The 23,858-nt window shown below is 37.5% G+C and overlaps 1 protein-coding gene across 4 annotated transcripts in view; it reads right to left on the bottom strand.

The window, feature by feature from the left end:
* U2SURP (U2 snRNP associated SURP domain containing) overlaps positions 1–22,840 on the bottom strand; it is a 55,905-nt gene extending 33,065 nt beyond the window's left edge. For 3 of the 4 annotated variants that reach the window (XM_033402771.1, XM_033402772.1, XM_049709805.1), the window contains exons 1-6: positions 22,572–22,701; positions 13,850–13,894; positions 12,382–12,513; positions 4,680–4,778; positions 2,499–2,613; positions 1,802–1,935 (exon numbers count right to left, since the gene is read on the bottom strand). In XM_033402771.1, coding sequence (XP_033258662.1) covers positions 1,802–1,935; positions 2,499–2,613; positions 4,680–4,778; positions 12,382–12,513; positions 13,850–13,894; positions 22,572–22,616 — 570 coding nt within the window. In that variant the 5' untranslated portion in view covers positions 22,617–22,701. Of the gene's footprint in view, positions 1–1,801; positions 1,936–2,498; positions 2,614–4,679; positions 4,779–12,381; positions 12,514–13,849; positions 13,895–22,571 lie in introns of all 4 variants that reach the window. The other variant, XM_004278211.4, reaches the window with a different exon arrangement.
* Between the last annotated feature and the right edge of the window lie 1,018 nt (positions 22,841–23,858).

Below are 23,858 nucleotides of genomic sequence, written 5' to 3' on the forward strand. Positions count from 1 at the left end.
AATGGGGGAGAATAGTCTTTTTAACAAATGGAAGTACGGAAATTGAATATCCACCCATAAAAAAGAATGAAGTTGGACCTCTACCTCATACCATATACAAAAATTAACTCAAATCGTTCACAGACCTAAATATAAGACCTAAAAACATAGGAGTGAATCATCATGAGCCTGAATTCGGCAATAGTTTCTTAGATATGACACCATGAGAAACAAAAGAAAAGGCAACAAAAACAAAAACCTGATAAACTAAACTTCATTAAAATTAAAAGCTTTTGTTCTTCAAAGGACACTAACAAAAAAGGGCAAAGCCAACCCACAAACTGGGAGAAAACAACATAGCTGATAAGAGACTTGACTCTAGAAGCTGTAAAATACTCTTACAACTCAACAATAAAAAGACAAATAACTCAATTAAAAAAATGCATGAAGGATCTGAAAAGACATTTCTTTACAGAAGACTCCAAGTGGATGATAAATAAAATGATGCTCAACATCACTAGGCAAGTGCAAATCAAAACCACAATTAGGTACAACTTCACACCCACTAAGTTGACTAAAATAATTTTAGCAAGTGGTGATGAAGATGTAGAAAAATTGGAACACTCATATACACTGTTGATGGATGGGACTGTAAAGTGGTACAGCTACTTTGGAAAACAGTATGGCAGTTTCTCAGAAGATTAAACAATTAGTGACCATATGACCAGCAATTCCACTCCTAGGAATATAAAAGAATTAAAAATATATGTCCACACAGAAGCCTATACATGAATGTTTTCAGAAGCATTACTCATAATAGCCAAAAAGTAGAAACAACCCAAATGTCCATCAAGTAATAAACGGATCAGCAATATGAGGTATATCTGCAAAATGGAATGTTATTCAACCATAAAAAGTAATAAAGGACTGATATATATACCAAAATGTAGATGAACTTTGAAACATTGTGCTAAAAAAGCTAGACACGAAAGGCCATATGCTGTATGATTCCATGTGCATGAAATGTCCAGAACAGGCAAATCCAAAGAGATAGAAAGTAGATTAGTGGTTGCCAGAGGTTAGGGATGACTGAAATTAAGTATAAGGTTTCCTTCTGGGATGATAAAAATGCTTCAAAATTAGAGATTAGTGACTGTTGCACAACTGTCAACATACGTTAAAAAAAACACTTAATAAAGCTGTTTTTTAAATTGCTTTCAGAGCTATTTTAAAAGTCATACAAGAAAACTCAGTCTCACTATTCAGCATAATCACATTTCCTCAAATCTGGCTCCAAATGACAAGACCCACATCTACCTACCATCCCCCATGAAAAATCCCACTCTCAAAACATAAAGACTTTCTAACACCGAGAATATTTAAAGGAAAGTGTCACTAGTTCTGATAGTAAATCCAAATAAATTCCAAAAATGTTCCAGGCAACAGACACATTGTTGGAGTACACAGTCTTCCAAAGTAATTGATACTACACATGCTGATATTTAAATACCCAAGTTCAGCATTGCTTAAAAAGACAATCCCATTATTTTACATTTATGCCTAAACTATAGTTAACTTTCAACTTGCAGTATGCTGTGAGTAACAGCAAATGTTCACTGCTCAACAAACATAAAAAGAGTATCATCTATGTGTCCTAATTTATTGTCTCTCATCTAGGAAGGTTAAGCATCAAAACTCAACATCTACTACCAAAATAATTAGAAACGAGAAACCAAAGTCCTGCTTACAGTGGAAGTACAGAAAATATTATTGGCAGTGTCATCTCTGAACATAAATGGTCACTTATTTAAGTATGACTTACAGGTTTTTTGGTTTCTATCACAAGAAGAGATGGTGGTCTTTCATTGGATGACTGATTTGGAGGATTTTTTTGATCTGCAAATCTTGAAGATGGCTTATAGATTTTACCTCTTTTTTCATCTGTTTCATGTTCTTCTGAAATTTAAGATACTAAGTTTCAAAACTAATTTCACATTATGTGGATTTTGTTTACTTACTATTTTTATTAAAAATAAACACAACTTAGTAAAATGCTTTTAGTATTAAGATATATCACTAGTGACAAAATATGAAATTTAATTCAAATATTATTCAAATATTACTGCCTTACTCTCAGAACTACTAATTTAATCATTTTATAGTAAAACTATAAAACCTGTAAAATGGTACAGCTACTTTGGAAAACAGTACAGCAGTTTCTCAAAAGGTTAAACAAATAGTTACCATATGAGTAGCAACTCCACTCCTAGGAATATACAGTAAAACTATAAAATACTTGAAAATGTTTGCAAAGTTCTCTGCCATCTTGAAACCTGAAAGGTACTAAAACATTTTTTAAACTTATCTGGCTCCAATTTGTCATTAATCCACATTTGGCCATTAATTTTACTAATCATTATCACCACTAGAGGGTGCTGATAGAAAGGAAACATGAAACTCAAAAGCAATTCAACCAAGACTTTTTGGGTTTGCTCAAGGACTATAATATTCACACTAACCTTTAGCTGCATTAACAACACCTCCGCGCACAAACGTTTTCACTTTATTACCATCACTTCCTTCAAAGGCAGCAAGAAATTCCTCATAAATTTCAGCAGCCGCCTTTTCATCCTCCTAAATACACACAAAAATATTAACATCACTTGATATAAAAATTACTGTACATACGGTGAAACTCATCCAAGAATAATGTAAACAAAACCTCTCCCTCCAATGGGGAAAGCAGGTTATTAAGCAACCTTAACAGGCAGTAATATCTAATGCTTAGTAGATATTTAACATACTAATTAACACTGGAATTAAGAGGGGCTTTGCTCCTCTACAGGTAATTTGTGGAACAAGAAAAGGACCCACTAAGTAAATCTGTTCAGAGACAATTCAAGGGTCCAACTGTATGACAACAGACTACACAAAATATATTATTCTATTAACGTTTATGACATTTCTAAGGCACAAAAATTTAACTCTGAATATAAACATTTCCTTCACAAACCACTGAAGACATGAGTATTAGAAGTCTGAAGAAGCAATATCTCCAGACAGTTGGCATTAGAGGAAAAAAACCTCAAAATTATAATTATATGTAATTATAATTACAATTATAATTATTCTAAATGTCCCCAAAACATGCATGAATAGGAAGGCCAACAGAACAGAAAATATAGAAATAAATCCAATAGCACGTGGAAATTTAGTATTCAATAAAAGGGGCCTCTCAAAACAGTGGAGAATAGAGGGACTTCTCAATGAATGATGGTGGGATAATTTGATAGTTATTTGAAAAAAAGATAAAAATGAACCAATTCTTCACATCACATACCAGGAGAAATTGCAAATGAATCACATTTAATTTTTTTTTAATGTAAGTATTGGGAAAAACATGAGGAAATTCCTTTAAAAGGTTGGAGTAAAAAAATGTAAACTAGGGGCTTCCCTGGTGGCGCAGTGGTTGAGAGTCCACCTGCCGATGCAGGGGACACGGCTTCGTGCCCCGGTCTGGGAAGATCCCACGTGCCGCAGAGCCATGGTTGCTGAGCCTGCGCGTCCGGAGCCTGTGCTCCGCAACGGGAGAGGCCACAACAGTGAGAGGCCCACATACCGAAAAAAAAAAAAAAAAGTAAACTGAAAAATCGTAAGACTGATAATAAATCTGACCATATAACAAAAAATAGTTTCTGCATGGAAAAAAAACACCAGAAGCAAGATAAAAAGGCAATCAACAAACTGAATAAGAACACTGTACCTTATGTCACAGACAAGTGTTACAATATACTTAATACAGGAGTTTCTAAAAACAGAGATATCCTACTAACTTAGAGAAATATTGGTTTAGATATGAGCAGACAGTTCACAAAATCAAACACAAGAAAAGTTGTTCAACCTTACTTATAAAAGAAATGCAAATTTAAAACTGCACCAAGATACAATTTTTCACTTAGCAGATTGGCAAAAGTCCTTCAAAAATAATGGCAAGGCTATGGGGAACCAACCTCTCAAACACTGCTTATAAGGATGCAAAATGGACCTGCCCATATATACGAGAGACCAATTTAACACTATCTAGCAGAATTACAGCTATGCATTTACCATTCAACCCAGTAATTTCACTTATAGAAATATACCCTAAAGATACACTAGGAATAAACCCATATGCCTAACACTATCCCTAAGTGCACTACCGGAAACAGCCAAAGACCAAAACACAAATGCCCTCAATAGGCACTGTAGTGAATGTAGGATTTCAGTGAATAAACTATGGCATATCTATAGAGCTATATAAAAAGAACAAGCAATATTTCAATATACTTCCAGTAATCTCTGAGATATAATGTTAAGTGAAAAAAGCAAGGTGGAGAAAAGTGTACTGAATACAGCAAGCTATTGTTCATCTAAGAAAGAGCAGGCACAACATACACTTATACAAACTTGCTTATACAAAAAGAATAGACCAGAAAACAATCAAAACTCTTACTTACACAGAAGAGAGGAAATGGTGGAGGGGACAGGGATAAAGCTGGACTTCTCCGAATATATCTTGTGTTATAGACTTAACTTGGGGTGGGAGCTGAGAATACCCTGGAGGACAAGAGTCTCTGAAAAACATTTCTCTACTGTCCATACACTTAGCGCCTCCGTAGACACACTTATAAAGATAACTAAAAATACATTTTAAGCATTACCTTCTTCTTTAATTCTTCTTGCTCCTTCTTACTTAAAGTTCGCTTAGCTGTACTCATTTTTCCAATACTGAATGCTTTAAGTTTGTTTTCTAGAAGAGGCTGTGAAAAGAAATAAAAAGCATACCTTTACATACACATTCTCAATTTAACTTGTTATTATCCTCAAGGCTAATAACTTACAAAAGCCATTTTTAAATACATAAAGTAAAAATACAACACAAAGAGAGACACAAAGGCTTAGAACTCATTCAACCTACTTGGCGGCAAGAATAAAAGCACTTGAGGAAGGAAAGTATCGATGTTTCTGGGCAAAAGAAGCAGTGATAGAAAAAAGACATTCAAATACGGAGAAAGAGGCATCTATGTTCAGTAGCAGGAATCATTACCATCTAGAACCCCCAATTCAGGCACAAAAATCACATCACTTCCTTTTGTAATTCAGTAAATTACCTAATTCTTCATCAACAAAACTGATGTTTACGAACAAAATAATTTCATTTTCATTGCTGGGAAAATATCACATACTGTGTTCTAGGTTTCACACAAGTAAACAGTCATCAATTAATTTTGAATATGAGAAAATAGTATTTTAATGAATTCTTCATTTATGTAACTTAGAAGCAATTTCCTTGTAAATATGGTTTGAACAAATTGTAGACTTTTAATTGTTCAGTTATTTATTTGAATGATAATTTTGAGTCATAAACTTTTAAAAGAGAGGAATGTTTATTAAATACAGCCTAGAATGCTTCAAGATGGCGGAGTAGAAGGCTAACTGCTGAGCAATCATCAACAGGAAGACACTGGAACTCACCATAAAGATACCCCACATCCAAAGACAAAGGAGAAGCCACATTGAGACGGTAGGAGGGGCACAATCACAATAAAATCAAATCCTATAACTGCTGGGTGGGTGACTCACAAACTGGAGAACACTTATACCACAGAAGTCCACCCACTGGCGTGAAAGTTCTGAGCCCCATGTCAAGCTTCCCAACCTGGGGGTCCAGCAACTGGAGGAGGAATTCCTAGAGAATCAGACTTTGAAGGCTAGCGGGATTTGATTGCAGGACTTCCACAGGACTTGGGGAAACAGAGACTCCACCCTTGGAGGGCACGCACAAAGTAGTGTGCGCATCGGGACCCAGGGGAAGGAGCAGTGACCCCAAGGAAGACTGAACCAGACCTACCTGCTTGTGTTGGAGGGTCTCCTGTAGAGGCGGGGGGTGGCTATGGCTCACGTGAGGACAAGGACACTGGCAGCAGAAGTTCTAGGAAGTACTCTTTGGTGTAAGACTTCCCAGGGTCCACCATTAGCCCCACCAAAGAGCCCAGGTAGGCTCCAGTTTTGGGTCGCCTCAGGCCAAAAAGCCAACAGGGAGGGAATTCAGCCCCACCCATCAACAGACAAGAGGATCAAAGTTTTACTGAGCTCTGCCCACCAGAGCACACCCACCTCTACCCACCATCAGTCCCTCTCATCAGGAAACTTGCACAAGCCTCTTAGATAGCCTCATCCACCAGAGGGCAGAGAGCAGAAGCAAGAACAACTATAATCCTGCAGCCTGTGGAACAAAAACCACATTCACAGAAAGACAAGATGAAAAGGCAGAGGGCTATATACCAGATGAAGGGAACAAGATAAAACCCCAGAAAAACAACTAAATGAAGTGGAGATAGGCAACCTTCCAGAAAAAGAATTCAGAATAATGATAGTGAAGATGATCCAGGACCTTGGGAAAAGAATGGAGGCAAAGATCGAGAAGATGCAGGAAATGTTTAACAAAGACCTAGAAGAATTAACGAACAAACAAACAGAGATGAACAATACAATAATTGAAATGAAAAATACACTAGAAGGAATCAATAGCAGAATAACTGAGGCAGAAGAACAGATAAGTGACCTGGAAGACAGAATGGTGGAATTCACTGCCACAGAACAGAATAAAGAAAAAAAGAATGAAAAGAAATGAAGACAGCCTAAGAGACCTCTGGGACAACATTAAATGCAACAACATTTGATTACAGAGGTCCCAGAAGGAGAAGAGAGAGAGAAAGGACCCCAGAAAATATCTGAAGAGATTATAGGTGAAAACTTCCCTAACATGGGAAAGGAAACAGCCACCTAAGTCCAAGAAGAGCAGAGAGTCCCAGGAAGGATAAACCCAAGGAGAAAGAGGCCAAGACACATAGTAATCAAATTGGCAAAAATTAAAGACAAAGAAAAATTATTGACAGCAACAAGGGAAAAATGACAAATAACATACAAGGGAACTCCCATAAGGTTAACAGCTGATTCCTCAGCAGAAACTCTACAAGCCAGAAGGCAGTGGCATGATCTACTTAAAGTGGTGAAAGGGAAGAAACTACAATCAAGATTACTCTACCCCGCAAGGATCTCATTCAGATTCGACGGAGAAAGCAAAAGCTTTACAGACAAGCAAAAGCTAAGAGAATTCAGCACCACCAAACCAGCTCTACAACAAATGCTAAAGGAACTTCTCTAAGTGGGGAACACAAATGAAGAAAAGGACCTACAAAGACAAAACTGAAACAATTAAAAAAATGGTCATAAGAACATACATATCAATAATTACCTTAAACGTGAATGGATTAAATGCTCCAACGAAAAGACACAGGCTTGCTGAATGGATACAAAAACAAGACACATATATATGCTGTCTACAAGAGACCCACTTCATACCTAGGGACAACATACAGACTGAAAAAGATATTCCATGCAAATGGAAATCAAAAGAAAGCTGGAGTAGCAATACTCATTATCAGACCAAATAGATTTTAAAATAAAGAATCTTACAAGAGACAAGGAAGGACATTACATAAGGATCAAGGGATCAATCCAAGAAGAAGAGATAACAATTATAAATATATATGCACCCAACATAGGAGCATCTCAATACATAAGGCAACTGCTAACAGCTATAAAAGTGGAAATCGAGAGTAACACAATAATAGTGGGGGACTTTAACACCTCACTTACACTATTGGACAGATCATCCAAACAGAAAATACCTAGAGACAAATGACAACAAAAACCTCGATCCAAAACCTATGGGATGCAGCAAAAGCAGTTCTGAGAGGGAAGTTTATAGCAATTCAAGCCTACCTCAAGAACAAGAAAAACGTCAAATAAACAACCTAACGTTACACCTAAAGGAACTAGAGAAAGAAGAACAAACAAAACCCAAAGTTAGCAGAAGGAAAGAAATCATAAAGATCAGAGCAGAAATAAATGAAATAGAAACAAGGAAAACAATAGCAAAGATCAATAAAACTAAAAGCTGGTTCTTTGAGACGATAAATAAAATTGATAAACCATTAGCCAGACTCATCAAGAAAAAGAGGAAGAGGACTCGAATCAATAAAATTAGAAATGAAAAAGGGGAAGTTACAACAGACTAAGCATCCTAAGAGACTACTACAGCAACTCTATGCCTATAAAATGGACAACTTGGAAGAAATGGACAAATTTTTCAAAAGGTATAACCTTCCAAGATTGAACCAGGAAGAAATAGAAAACATGAACAGACCAATCACAAGTAATGAAATTGAAACTGTGATTAAAAATCTTCCAACAAACAACAGTCCAGGACCAGATGGTTCCACAGGTGAATTCTATCCAACATTCAGAGAAGAGCTAACACCCATCCTTCTCAAACTCTTCCAAAAATTGCAGAGGAAGGAACACTCCCAAACTCATTCTAGGAGGCCACCATCACCCTGATACCAAAACCAGACAAAGATGCTACAAAAAAAGAAAACTACAGACCAATATCACTGATGAACATAGATGCAAAAATCTTCAAAAAAAATATTAGCAAACAGAATCCAACAACACATTAAAAGGATCATACACCACGGTCAAGTGGGATTTATCCTAGGGATGCGAGGATTCTTCAATATACGCAAATCAATCAATGTGATACACCATGTTAACAAACTGAAGAAAACCATATGATCATCTCAATAGATGCAGAAAAAGCTTCTGACAAAATTCAACACCCATTTATGATAAAAACTATCCAGAGAGTGGGCATAGAGGGAACCTACCTCAACATAATAAAGCCCATATATGACAAACCCACAGCAAACATCATTCTCAATGGTGAAAAACTGAAAGCATTTCCTCTAAGATCGGGAACAAGACAAGAATGTCCACTCTCACCACTATTATTCAACATAGTTTTAAAAGTCCTAGCCACAGCAATCAGAGAAGAAAAAGAAATAAAAGGAATACAAATTGGAAAAGAAGAAGTAAAACTGTCACTGTTTGCAGATGACATGATACTATACATAAAGAATCCTAAAGATGCCACCAGAAAACTACTAGAGCTAAGCAATGAATCTGGTAAAGTTGCAGGATACAAAACTAATGCACAGATATCTCTTGCATTCCTATACACTAATGATGAAAAATCTGAAAGAGAAATTAAGGAAACACTCCCATTTACCACTGCAACAAAAAGAATAAAATACCTAAGAATAAACGTACTTAGGGAGACAAAAGACCTGTATGCAGAAAACTATAAGACACTGATGAAAGAAATTAAAGATGATACAAACAGATGGAGAGATATACCATGTTCTTGTATTGGAAGAATCAATATTGTGAAAATGACTATACTACCCAAAGCAATCTATAGCTTCAATGCAATCCCTATCAAATTACCAATGGCATTTTTTACAGAACTAGAAAAAAAAATCTTAAAATTTGTATGGAGACACAAAAGGCCCCGAACAGCCCAAGCAGTCTTGAGGGGAAAAAAGCGAAACTGGAGGAATCAGACTCCCTGACTTCAGACTGTACTACAAAGCTACAGTAATCAAGACAGTATGGTACGGGCACAAAAACAGAAACATAGATCAATGGAACAGGATAGAAAACCCAGAGATAAACCCAAGCACCTGTGGTCAACTAATCTATGACAAAGGAGGCAACAATATACAATGGAGAAAAGACAGTCTCTTTAATAAATGGTGCTGGGAAAACTGGACAGCTACATGTAAAAGAATGAAATTAGAATACTCCCTAACACCATGAACAAAAATAAACTCAAAATGGATTAGAGACCTAAATATAAGACCAGACACCATAAAGCTCTTAAAGGAAAACATAGGAAGAACACTGACATAAATCACAGCAAGATCTTTTTTGATCCACCTCCTAGAGTAATGGAAATAAAAACAAAAGTAAACAAATGGGACCTAATGAACCTTAAAGCAAGGAAACTACAAACTTTTGCAAAGCAAAGGAAACTACAAACAAGACGAAGAGACAACCCTCAGAATGGGAGAAAATATTTGCAAACAAATCAATGGACATAGGATTAATCTCCAAAATATATAAACAGCTCATGCAGCTCAATATTAAAAAAAACAAACAACCCAATCAAAAAATGGACAGAAGACCTAAATAGACATTTCTCCAAAGAAGACATACAAATGGCCAAGAAGCACATGAAAAGCTGCTCAACATTACTAATTACTAGAGAAATGCAAATCAAAACTACAATGAGGTATCACCTCACACCAGTTAGAATGGGTATCATCAGAAAATCTACAAACAACAAATGCTGGAGAGGGTGTGGAGAAAAGGGAACCCTCTTGCACTGTTGGTGGGAATGTAAATTGATATAGCCACTATGGAGAACAGTATGGACGTTCCTTAAAAAACTAAAAACAGAATTACCATATGACCCAGCAATCCCACTGGGCATATACCCAGAAAAAACCATAATTCAAAAACACACATGCACCCCAATGTTCACTGCAGCACTATTTACAATAGCCAGGTTACGGAAGCAACTTAAATGCCCGCCGACAGACGAATGGATAAAGAAGACATGGTACATACATACAATGGAATATTACTCAGCCATAAAATGGAACAAAACTGGGTCATTCGTAGAGATGTGGATGGATCTAGAGACTGTCATACAGAGTGAAGTAAGTCAGAAAGAGAAAAACAAATATCATATATTAACACGTATATGTGGAACCTAGAAAAATGGTGCAGGTGAACTGGTTTGCAGGGCAGAAATTGAAACACAGATGTAGAGAACAAACGTATGGACACCAAGGGTGGAAAGCGGTGATGGGTGGTGGTGGTGTGATGAATTGGGAGTTTGGGATTGACATATATACACTAATATGTATAAAATGGATAACTAATAAGAACCTGCTGTATAAAACAATAAATTAAATAAAATTCAAAAATACAGCGTAAAATATTAATCTGCAGTTGAAATCTGAAGGTTTCTCTCTCACCTACCAAAATGAGAAGTTAACCAATTATGAAATTAAACTATCAATCCCTTGGTTATTAAACAGGCTTGCCCTTGGCAAGATACAAAATGGAAAAGTAATATTGCTGCAAACTACTTCAAGGTTACATTAAAATCCCTTTAAAAAAAACAAAGCAGTTCATAACTCAAAAGTCAATACTGGGTTTCACAAACACACTCAAAGTAAATTTTTTCCCAAAATAGAAAGGAAAATGTTCTGCCATCATTCAGCACCTTTGATTTCAACTGCTGAAGTTTAAACAAATGGTAAAATTACATACAAATTCAATAAGAAACATAATTTTACAAAGTAAAATTTTTGTCCTCAATTTTATTTATATCCTAAGAGCCAAACTTAGACACCTAAGAGAGAAATGGTTAAGAAAATTATGGAATACTTACTCAAAAAATATAATCACCCATTAAAGTTTGTTTATAGAGTTTTTCCTAAAATCAAAAAAAATTAGACCTGAAGAATCTTTTAAAATGTGTTCCTGTAAAATGGACCTCAGCAAAGTAAAAATATACTTATGCTTAAAAATATTAAACAAGGGGCTTCCCTGGTGGCGCAGTGGTTGGGAGTCCACCTGCCGATGCAGGGGACACGGGTTCGTGCCCCGGTCCCGGAAGATCCCACATGCCGCGGAGCGGCTGGGCCCGTGAGCCATGGCCGCTGAGCCTGCGCGTCCGGAGCCTGTGCTCCGCAACGGGAGAGGCCACAACAGTGAGAGGCCCGCATACCGCAAAAAAAAAAAAAAAAAAAAAAAAAATTAAACAAGAAAAATAAAGTGTTATCAATATCAATACTGGCTGGTAATGACTGTCCTCCTTATTATATTTTCCAAATTTAACCACGACAAGAAAACATTATTTGAAATTTAAAAAAAGACTAAAAGAACACGAGAGTACTTTGCAGATACAGGCAGTGAAGATGCTCCTTCTCTGGGTGCTTGCAGCACCCTGGGAACTGCACTGACTAGAGTGAACAGCACCTGCTCCTGTTAGCTTCCCAGGCTGGGACTATGTGTAAGCTGAGAACAAGAAATGTGTTTTAATCACCTGTGTATTTCCAGTGACTGGCCTCTGGCACTTGGTTCAGTAAATGTTTGGCATAAGGGGAGAACAATAAATCTATTAACCATTTTACATTCAAAACACTCCTTGGTTTTTTAAAATAAAAATAAAATTTTTAAATGAAACATATCTTACATATGAGCTAAAAAACATTTCCTTAGATGAGTTTGAATTTCTTGTTAACCCAAATAGAATAATGAATGCTATTTTCAAATAGTACAAGATGAAACAACAAGCACAAAACCAAGATATTCAACTACCAAATTCAATCAAGGGCAGATCAAAATCATTATCTATCCTTTCTTATCTTTATCAATACTTACTCTTGAGAGATTCTGATGAGGAGAGTCACAAACGTTTTCACGGGTACTTTCATTCCTATAATTATGCTTTCTTGGGCTCTTAGGTCGTGTCCGACTTGGCATATCACTATCTGAGGGTCCAGATGCATCCATCTTCGAGAAAAGGAAAACGAGTTTTTAAAAATCATATATGTAGTACTGAAACTAGAATCAACCCAAATGTCCAAATATTGACAAACTTCATTTTACACTATCAAAATATTTCACTAATTATCCCTTAATACCTCTGATTTCATCAGAAAAGTTCTTAAGTACAGGAAGTTTTCAATAATTCTAACTTGCACTTGAAAGATCAAATTTTATATCACTAACAAATAGTTGTTTTCCTTAAAAGAACAGGTTAGTTTCCTTCATTTTCAAGAAAATATCTGCCAAACACCCAAGTCTGACTAACCACAGTTTGTCTGTCAGTTGTACCTTCAAGTAAAAATGGTATTCCATGAAAGAAGGAGCCAGTTTTATTCCACAACTTAAACAATCCCACAAGTAGTATACTTTTCCTCAAGACAAACACCACACTTTGGCAAGCAGAAGTGCCTTATATGTGTCTCCCATTTCATCACTCAGAACGTTAAAAACACTCATACACAAGGACAAGATTTAATATTAATAATTTTTACTGCTTCATCAAGAACATTCTTAAGTGAAACTAGCATATTTTTACTGTGTCTGGAGGGGAAGAACACAATGACTACTAGCACATTTTGGCGACATTGCCTTGATTCATGCTAAGGTGCCAACAATTTACCCATCAATTGTTTTTGCACCATTAGTGCAAATGTCAACACAGTGATGGCAAATGATGTCTTAGTGTTATTACAAAATAGTTCTGAATTCAGCCACCCTGAAAAATTCTCAGCAACCCCACGGGTCTGAAGACCACACTTTTAGCACTGCTATAATAACACATGTAAAGGAAAGTTTATCGCAGTATTATTCAAAATGTCAAAAAGCTTGAAACAAATCGTCTATGCCCATCAACAGAGAAATAGCTTAATAAATAATTGCACCTCCCCCGTGGAACATTAAGATACCATTAGAAAGACTAGATTAGAGCTGTATCTGTTGACTTGCAGGGATTTGCAATAGGTATACTGTGCACTGTGAAAAGAAATGTGTATAATGCAAAACTTGTTAAAAAAATGTATAAGCACACACACCTATGTATGTACAAAATTTTACAAGCACAGTAAAAAAGGGAAATATACACACTTGGTTTCTAACATGGTTTGAGGGGCCAACTTACGTAAATAACAGAACACAAAAAAAACACAGAACATCTAGCAAAAAAGGTTAAAGAAAATATGCACATACAACGCAATCATATTTATTTATCAAGTAAAATCATAAGGGACATATCAAGTAGGGATATATACAATAAGAAATTACAGTTTAAGGAAAAAAGGCAATGATTGCCTTTTATACTCACATGGGCATCTGAAGATCCAGATGAATGAACATCTGATGATCTGGTCTGCAAGCATTAAAAATAAAAGCCAACATTTAAATAATCAGAAAATGTATTATGCTAACAAAACAAGTATTTCTTGTGTTACACAATCTTTCCAAACTTGTAGCAATTTCTTCTCAGCTAATAAAACCAAACAAAGGCAATCTCTGACTTACAAAAAAAAAACTGTGATCCAAAATAAATGTGTCAGTCAAGTTCAGTCTTCAAATAATGGCACTTTCCAATAAGGTCAAGTGTTAAAGTTTCACCTGATTTTGTTTTAATTGATCTAAATTTCAGATTACATATGGCATATAATAATTTATTTGATTTTTCACTATGCAGCTAAGGATGAAGAAGCCAAGCTATAACACTATTAACTAAATAAATAATATGTGGTATCTTTCTGAAATTTTAATTGGAGGCCCAGAATTTAACTCTGGCACTGAGTTGTTTTTATTTTTCAAGGTATTGGGTAGTGAGATTTTACTTATTTTATATATATATTTAAGTTATTAAAAGTGAAATCAAGAATCTTGAGATCACAAGTACCTCATCGATCCTAGCTCCCAGTTCTAGATTTCAAATGTAATGCACAAGACAATATATTCATTTTTAAGAAAAAATTGAAGATTTGTATGATGTAGAAAAAAGCCAATAAGATTCCCATGGGTCCACACAGTACTGCTTTACTTATCTTGTTGAAACATAAGGCTAAGAACAGCTGACCGGATTTTCATACTGAATCAATTTATTCCTCTGAACTCCATACTGGACCCTAGGCAAAATCAGCCCAAGACAACCAAGCACTGAGCCACCAGCCATCTCCATTCTTTCTACCCATCTTTTTTCTGTCCCCAACTTTTACTGTGTCCCTCCTATTTCACTTTCTTCTCCCTGCAAACCTTTCCTAAAAGGCAAGGCATCATGAAGGAAATTTTTTTATATTTAAATTTAACCCTGTGAAACCTACTTTGAATCAGTTTGAAATGCACCCATTTGCAGACACTTAAAAAATACAAGACAATAAATAACTCCTCTTAAAAAAGATAAAAAGGGGGCTTCCCTGGTGGCGCAGTGTTTGAGAGTCCTCCTGCCGGTGCAGGGGACACGGGGTTCGTGTCCCGTTCCGGGAAGATCCCACATGCCCCGGAGCAGCTGGGCCCGTAGGCAATGGACGCTGAGCCTGCGCGTCCGGAGCCTGTGCTCCGCAACGGGAGAAGCCACAACAGTGAGAGGGCCGCGTACCGCAAAAAAAAAAAAGAAAGAAAAAGTTCCGTCAAGAGACTGAGTGAATTGAGGAGGAAAAAAAATTCAATTGCCTTCTAATATACCAGTGTTAACCTGCTAGGTAACAAAAATAACAGGGTAATCGTAATAGTGAGAAAAAACATAGAACAACTAGAAACCAACTAAAGAAATATGTACCACCTGTGCGAAGAAAATACAAACTTCACAAAAGGGTTGTTATTCAAGTCAACTTTTGAAAAGATTCATCACATTCCTAGATGGGAAAACTCATTATTAAGACAAAGTCAACTACACCTAAATTTATTTATGCATTTAATGCAATTTCATTCCACAGCTCAAAATCCTAAAGGGAAGTCTCTGCAAGGGGACTAGGGGGATTGCCAAAAATAATTCTGAAGTTCACCCAGAAGAATAAGCACTAAAGAGCAGATAAGAAAGTGCTAGCCTTTCTTTCATCTATGCCACCACATCCAAATCATCATTTCTAGGATTTAAAAATAACAGCATGGCTTAGGACGATGCATCAGCTGATTTCAATTAACCTAAGATGGTCATATTTAGTGCAAACCAAACATTTTCCACTGATACGCTACACAGCATCAGAATGAAATTTTAGGCTTGAGAACAGTTAAAGAGATGGAAACAGTTAAAGAGATGGAAATAGTAGTGAATAAAAATTTTAAAGGAATAACCAACTTTTAAAGCTAATGGTCCAGGTAATCAGTAAACGTAACACTACTTCTGAAGAGTCTCTCCCTCTACTTAACCTGGAACTGCACTATGTTATTTGTCTTGGGTTTGGGTTTTATGTTTTTACTGAAGAACAGTAAATTAGTGATGCTTAAAGATCTTCTGAAGTCCACAGCACAATCCCTCATCCAAATGAAAAGACCCAAAAGCAAGAAATGAAAAGGCAAAATAAGGGAGATTTGAGGCAATAAAGAAGCAGACACAAGAAAAACTTATCTCAAGTTTGAGAAAGCAGATATAGTACAGATGTGGGGAAGGACAGCAAGGGAAAAAAAAAGGATCATACTGATGGCTGCTGAGGAGATAGAGGTGAAGCCAACTAAACGATACCATAAAATTTTTTTTTCCAGCTGCTCCTACTTTACTTCAATTGAAAAACCGCCACACCTGAGTTTTCAAATTAGCAAGCTAACCACAGCAACATTCCTCCAACACCTCCACTCTGCCTAGTCTGCTCTCCATTCCCATCTGCCTCCTTCCTCCTCACATCCTCTAAAGCATCAACTTACATTTCCACAAGTTTAATAATCACTCCCATAGGAAGCATATCAACACTTTTATTGTGCTGAGATGACTCCCAATTCCTTATCTTCAACCTTGGTGCCTCTCCTGGGTTCCAATCTGTTCTTAAACAACTTCCTGGACATCTTCACCTGAATATCTGCAAGTTCCTCACATCCTATATATATAAAATATAGTTTCCTCCCAAACTAGCTTCTCCTGTTGACCTTCTTACTTCTAACACCGAATGGTAACTTTCAATCAGTCATAATACAGAAGTAGTAAAATGTTAAGAGCACAGACTCTGGAATCAGACTTCCTGTTTTTAGCACTTACCAGCTTTGTAACCTTGGGCCTAGTTCCTTCACCTGTAATGCTGAATAGCACCTGCCTTATAGGATTGTTGTGAAGGACAAAGACAGGTGAAGCACTAAGAACAGTGTTTGGTACATAAAAGTGCTCAATGAGTGTTAGCCAGCAGCATTATACCAAGGTCATCCTGGACTACTTCCCTCTCCCCCATAACCAACTGAGTCAAATTCTGTTCACCCCACCCCTACTGAAACTCTTCTCTGGGGACCCTTTTTACTAAAGACACTATTGTGGTTCAGATCTTCCCTTTATTCAACCCATTTACTGGGCAACCACTTACTGGTACTGTGCCTTACATCAGATATAAATGTTCTTAGGAGCTAATAAATAAGAGAGACAAGTAAAACAGTGTGGCTATACCACCAGAGCACAGAGGGCAAGCAAATCTTAGTGGGAGTGGGGACGATGTCAGAAAAGCTTCCCAAAGAGTATCTGAGGTGAGATTTTGAAGCAATCTTTAATATTTATCAGCAGCACTACAAAAATCTTCAAACTAATCCTCCTCAATCCCAAATTCTTCCTAAACTATGTCTCCAGAAGAGCTTTCCTAAAGGACTTTCCTGCCTTGAATCTTCCATGGCTCTCTAATTTTATTCCATAGGTTTTAAAGCCGCCACAATTTAGCTCAAACTTATCCTTCCATCTCAGAAACTTTTATCCCTATGCAAATGTCCTATATACATTGGCTAAACCAGAACATGTATCAATCCATTTGCCAGTGATTTATTTTCTTTACCTCACCCATCTCTTTTTTATACCTCTATGTCTACCCTTCAAAACTCTGTTCATTGTTCAAAAGACTCAAACTCCTCTATTCCTGAAGCCTCCCCACCCCACCCTCCAATCAACCAGCTGTCATTTCTTTCCCTAAAGTTTTAGACGCTTCTGATGGCTCTGCTTTGAACTATCATGTGTTGACTCTTTTTCCACTAGACAGCATGTTCCCCAAAACTGATTATCATCTTATTTAATTTTTTCTTCCTCAGAGTCAAACAAAATCTGGCAAGTGACGGAGCCTCAATAAACTTGCTGATGTACCAAGTTGGAACAAGTACCTACACAACAAAATTGCACTTCTCACTATCAACATACTAAGCTGTCCACTCACCAACAAGTAACAGCTACCTAGCTGAATACCACTTTCCAAGACAAACCAAAGTCTACCTCTCAAAAAAATTCATCAAATCTATTGAGTTAAATAATAAACCTGAAATTATCCTTAAAATTACATCCAAAACACTACCAACACATGAAAAGTTGTAAGTACATTTTGAATGATCTGTAATCTAAAATGAGGAAAGCCTGGTGAAAAAAATTAAGTGCTCAAGGAAGAGACATCTAACAGTACCAAATAGCCTCAACTGCTATTGGCAAATGCATCTTGCTTTAAAAAAAAATTATTTCAGCAAAATATCTAGCATGTGGCCAATCTGCAATAAACTGTTAAAGCTACTTAACAGTACAAGAAGCAAATTATTTGTAATATTAATATTTTTGAGTTTAATATCCTGTAGGAAGTTTTGGGCTCTTTTTTGTTTTTGTTTTTCAAAAATGATGTTCTTTGTAAAAAGTGATAGAGAGGCATGAGTCTTCAACTTGCATACCAAATGAGCCCTCCTCTCATTTGCCTTACTGGCAAATGAGTATTTTTTGTCAATTTATTATACTTTCTAGGAAAAAAAAAGCTTCAGGAATAAAAACTAGAAGAGAATAAAAACTAGAAGAGAATAAAAACTAGAAGAGAATAAAAACTAGACTTTCAGGGCTTCCCTGGTGGCGCAGTGGTTGAGAGTCCGCCTGCCGATGCAGGGGACACGGGTTCGTGCCCCGGTCTGGGAGGATCCCACATGATCCCACATGCCGCGGAGCAACTGGGCCCCTGAGCCATGGCCGCTGAGCCTGCGAGTCCGGAGCCTGTGCTCCGCAACGGGAGAGGCCACAACAGTGAGAGGCCCGCGTACCGAGAAGGAAAAAAAAAAAAGCTAGACTTTCAGAAAACAAATAATTCAATCCAATAAGATAGAAAATTTTTAAAACCATATTAATAGTCATATTCGAGCACCAGTGCTACAAATACTCGAATTTCTAAAAGACACCAATCAAGAAAATAAAAGTTCCTAATGCCTCTCTCCACCCCAAAACACAGCCTTCCACCCAGAAAACTAACCACCTTATATTTTAAGATAAGACTGTTATCTTATCTTACATCCATATCATAATAAAGATTCAGTTTAAACTAAAACTGGAGAACAAGAAGCCTAATTTTTCAAGGTTTGTGTTTTGTTTGGAGTTTTTGATCATATTTAATTCTTACATACCTTCAGGTACCACCAAAAAAATGTACACAAGCAGTAATATATACCTAAGGATGATAAGTCTTGAATGGATACTCATTATAACAATACGTATTTCGTACAACTGAAATACTTTTGTTAATCAGCAGTCAATTAAAATAGTTCCCACACCAATTTAGCACTGGGTGTCCAAGGAAGCCAGCAGTATTTCCTACTTAGCTCATTTACCTCTCTAACCCAATTTTTGACACTATGGCAAAAAATAAGCACTGTCACAGAGTGAAATAACAGGGCACACAATTCCATTATATTAGTAGTACTACCAGCACAGGAGCTGCAGAGGGAACGAGAATACCACATTCTCTTCATATCCTCATTGTGCTGAGCAAACAACTCTTACGATCAAAATAAATTAATTTTTATAAATTATATAAAGTTTATATATTATATATTTATATATTAAATTTAACATTTTAAATTACATAATAACATTTTAAATTATATAAAGTTTATATATTGTATATTTATATATTAAATTTAACATTTTTCTAAGCGAACAATCATAGGCTCTTTGCCTCTCCTCCCAAAATCAAAGCTACAACATGGTACCCCCTCCCCCAAAGCATCATTTTAGTCTGGTGATACAAGAATAAATGCACAGGAAATTTTTAGCTAATTCCTAAAACATTTACTGAATTTCTATATTTGTCAGGCTTTAAAATAAAAAGTACAGCAAAATTACACAGAAAATAAAGGGTCTCTTCATCAGGGACAACTACACATAAACGTTAAATCATTTGACTATACAAACTTAAAATGTAATTTTTAAAGCTAAAAGAAACTGTAGAGGTTATCTAATTTAATCTCTTCATTTTGTAATTAAGACACATCAAATAATTTTGCCATTGTCAATAGCAAAAACCCTATTATACATTTTATTTGTTAAATTACCTCAATACCTTAAATTACCTCAATTAGCTCCACTTTTTTTTACTGAGGTATAAATGACATACAACACTATTAGTTTTGGGTATACAACATAACGATTCAGTATTTGTATACACTGCAGAAATTTCATCACAATAAGTCTAGTTAATAGCCATCATCAAACATAGTTACAGAGTTTTTTCTTCTTGTGATGAGAACTTTTAAGATCTACTCTCTTCTTAGCTTTCAAATATGCAATACAGTATTATTAACTATAGTCACCATGCTGTACATTACATCCTCTTGTACATTTAAAAATTAACATTTTCCTCAGGGTCTAGAAATACGATTAACAAGCATCCCTACCCATAGCAATGGGAATTTAACTACCAAAGAGTAAGAATGAACATGAAACTAAAGAATATTTTACTCCATCTGTATGGTAGAATATGTCACTCATCTGCACTCCCCAGAGGAAGAAATCAAAACAGAGATCAAAGGCTAGAAATTCCAAACACTGTCATATTAACCAAAATGATCTTATACTCTCTCCAATAAATTCTGGACTTGTGTTAGAAATAGAAAGCAGTAATCTGAGCAGTCATTATGATAACTGATAACAGATTCTAAATCTCAGGATTAGAATTTAGCCTGACATTTTGAAAAGTAAGTACTTTTTACTTCCTCTAAGAACAAAGGGGAGAGGAAAGGAACTAAGTTTTTTAATGTACTTTATAGATATTCACTCATTTAACCCTTACATCAACCCTGCAGAAAAGGGATTATGTCCATATTACAAACAAGGAAATTGAGACTGAAAAGTTTAAGCAATTTGCCTTGATATCGCAAATATAATTTATTACCAAGTCAGGATTTGAATCCAAATACCTTTTGTTTGTTATCAAAATCCATAATCTCTCCACTACATCACGCACCCTCCTGAGATATTTTACAGACATCGGTAGGAAATCTCTTAACAGCATCAACTGATTATAATCTAAAGCAATATAAACTAAAAAGATTACTGGAAGATCCAACAATTTACTTACAGGGAACAGGCACACACTCACAACCGTGAGAAGTACTACTAGAGAAGGAGGCCTGAACATATATATACATTAATATGTTTCCAACGTAAGCCAAAGCCTCAAACAGAAGACACTTAAAATACTACTTTCAGTAGAAACAAAAATAGTGAGGCTTGTGCGTGAATTTTATGGATGCACTAGCTTTAGTAACAGTTCCCTAATAGTAAGCAGGGCTGTTTTTGTCAGAGTCCGCTGAGGAAGCGGGCAGTCATGTACCCAACCTGGTGAGCCCCTCCTCACCAAGGAGAAATGTACTGGGGAGGGGAGAAACAAATAAGGAGTGAACGCAGGTTGTAAAGCAGCCAAGACTGGCCCTCTACCACAGTTTCTACATAACTAAAAGATTTCTGGTAAATCCATTACTAATTACGAACTAATTATAAACATCATTCACCAAATGGCATAAAGACTATGATTTAATAGAAACTGAGAAAGCAAGTGTATAATAGCTTACGTTTCCCAGAACAAACTGTACACACAAGACTAGACCCCTCTACCGTAAACGTAACTTCCTCATAACCTACTTACTATCATACACACTCTTTAAGACGTAAGCCCTTAGAACCTTTAAGTATTACACTTCTTGCATCAGCATCAAAAAGCTTAACAACTACTTCGGGCACTATTACTTTTAATATCGTGTTGGAGGTGAAAAACTCAAAGCAAAAAACGATTAAGTGACCCGTCCAGGACGGCAATTTAGGACCTGATGCTAATCACAACCTAACTAACGCTAAACGACTTCTACAGCTCAGTGGTTTCACAATACGTGCACACGGTTCCCTGTAAACTCAAAAGCAATGTACTAATCTTAGGTGGCTTCCAAGTCTGTGAAAGTTTTCCTTTCAGAAGAAGCGGAAGACCCCGAGTCCTCGAAAACGAACCCTCCAAAGAAGGGCTCATTTTACACTTCCTCTTATGTGAGCTAAGACCACGTGTAGAGCGTAGCATTAACCTTGGCGAGGCATCACCGCAAAGGAGAACTGCACTTCCCACCCCGCTTCCTTCCACTATTGGTCCTCCCCTCACAATTTGCGGCCCTAAAGATTATTTATTCCCTGGAGGACGTGAAGGAAATTGAGCGAGGCCGAAAGCGTGCGAGAACCAAACCCAAAGAGCCGAGGAAACAGAGGCAGACACTTAAGCACCGGGAAGCGATTCCCGCCTCTCCCAGGCTCTGTCCCGCGGCCTCAGAGCTCAGTAAGCTGAAATACAGGGGCGCGTTTTCCCGACTTCAGACCTCAGTCTAAATCACTGATTTCACTCCAGTTCTAAGCGGGAGCCGAACTACTCACGCCACCCGCCCTGGGCCCGCCAGTCTCGAGCCGAATCCAGGCTGGGACTAAGGGGAGATACCAGGCCTCTCAACCTGCGCACCACGGTGCGTCTGCGCCCGGCCTACCACCGCGACCAGAACGCGGACCCCCACCCCAATCTCCTCCCTCTGGCCAGAAGCGTCTGTAGTCCCCAGACGACAGTGATACACTCACTGACTTACTAAGTCCTCTAAGAAATTACCTTTGAACTGGCCTTCTGAGAGCCGCCTGGCGTTTTGTCCGCCATCTTCAGCTTTGCCCCTCCTTCGGCAGCGGCAGCAGCGCGGGCGAGTCGAGCGCCGAAAGACTCGATCTCAGCGGAGCCCGCCTGAGGCGCGTGCAAGCCCGAATAGTCGACTGCCGACTTGGCGAAATTCAAGAGGAGCTTCGCCACGTGACTTCGGTGCTGGTCATTTCCCGGGCCCGCCCATTCCGCTGAATATTTGGGGGCGTCTCTGTGGCGTGTCGCGTTATTGGGCCCGAGAATTTAGAGAATCTTCTCGTCCTGGCTTTCAGGGCCGGTCGATAGTTCACTCTTTTTCCAGCACCAACCGTTGGTAGGTGCGAGCCAGTTGCACTTGCTGGGCGAGGAGGGAAAGTCTTCTTAAAGAAGAAGTGCGTCGTCAGCTGGGGAGGAGCCTTTTCTTCAACTCAGAAAATAAATCTGGAGCCGACCGGGGTCCGGCGCTCCGTGGACAGAGATGGTGTTCGCGCCACCTCTGTCGCTCACACCCTAGTGGGAAAGGCAAACTTGCAGTCTGTTCAAGTTAATTTAAAATAGAGTGGTGTCCGGAAGCGGAGGAGGGAAGCTTTTGACCCAACCTGAGGTTCCGGCAGTGGGGTTATCGGATAGACTCTGGGTCAAAACGGCTACATGCAGAGAGAGGGTGAATGAAAGAAAAATCATAAACAGATGGTATTCTAAATCTAGCATCCATGTAAGTTGTGTGTCATTTAAGAATTACATTTTACGGTTTTTTCATTTTTAATCACATAAATGGAGGGGAGCGCCATAAAGCTTTCTGTACTTAGCTTTTTGGGTTTTGGTTTTTTAAATTCTTAATAGGATCTATAGTCAAAGAAGGAAAGCTTGCTTGAGGTCATTCCTGAGCCAAACCAGGCAAGGAAAATGGAAAGGGCTTTCCAAGCAGAGGGAGTCGTTGAAATAAAAGCCTGGTGGCATGAATCAGGACAGCCCAGTCACGTTAAGCAGTCCCGTTTTATTAGACCAGGTTTTGGGAATCGACGTGGCTGGAGAAGTGGTTGGGAGCAAGCTCACACAGGACCCTGAGGTAACCAGTGTGCTTAGGGAATTAGAATTCTATTCCAAGGATGAAGAGCGGCCCTCAACACAGTTAAGTAGGGCTGTGATGTGGTCAGATTTTAAGTTTTAAAAGATTGCTCTGATCACTGGGGGAAGGGAGGAAGAAGGGTTCATGACCTTCTCCTGAATTCATTTATTCAAAATATTTTTGAGCCCGTTTTGTGT

Source organism: Orcinus orca, chromosome 5 (genome assembly GCF_937001465.1).
Source record: "Orcinus orca chromosome 5, mOrcOrc1.1, whole genome shotgun sequence".
Taxonomy (NCBI): domain Eukaryota; kingdom Metazoa; phylum Chordata; class Mammalia; order Artiodactyla; family Delphinidae; genus Orcinus; species Orcinus orca.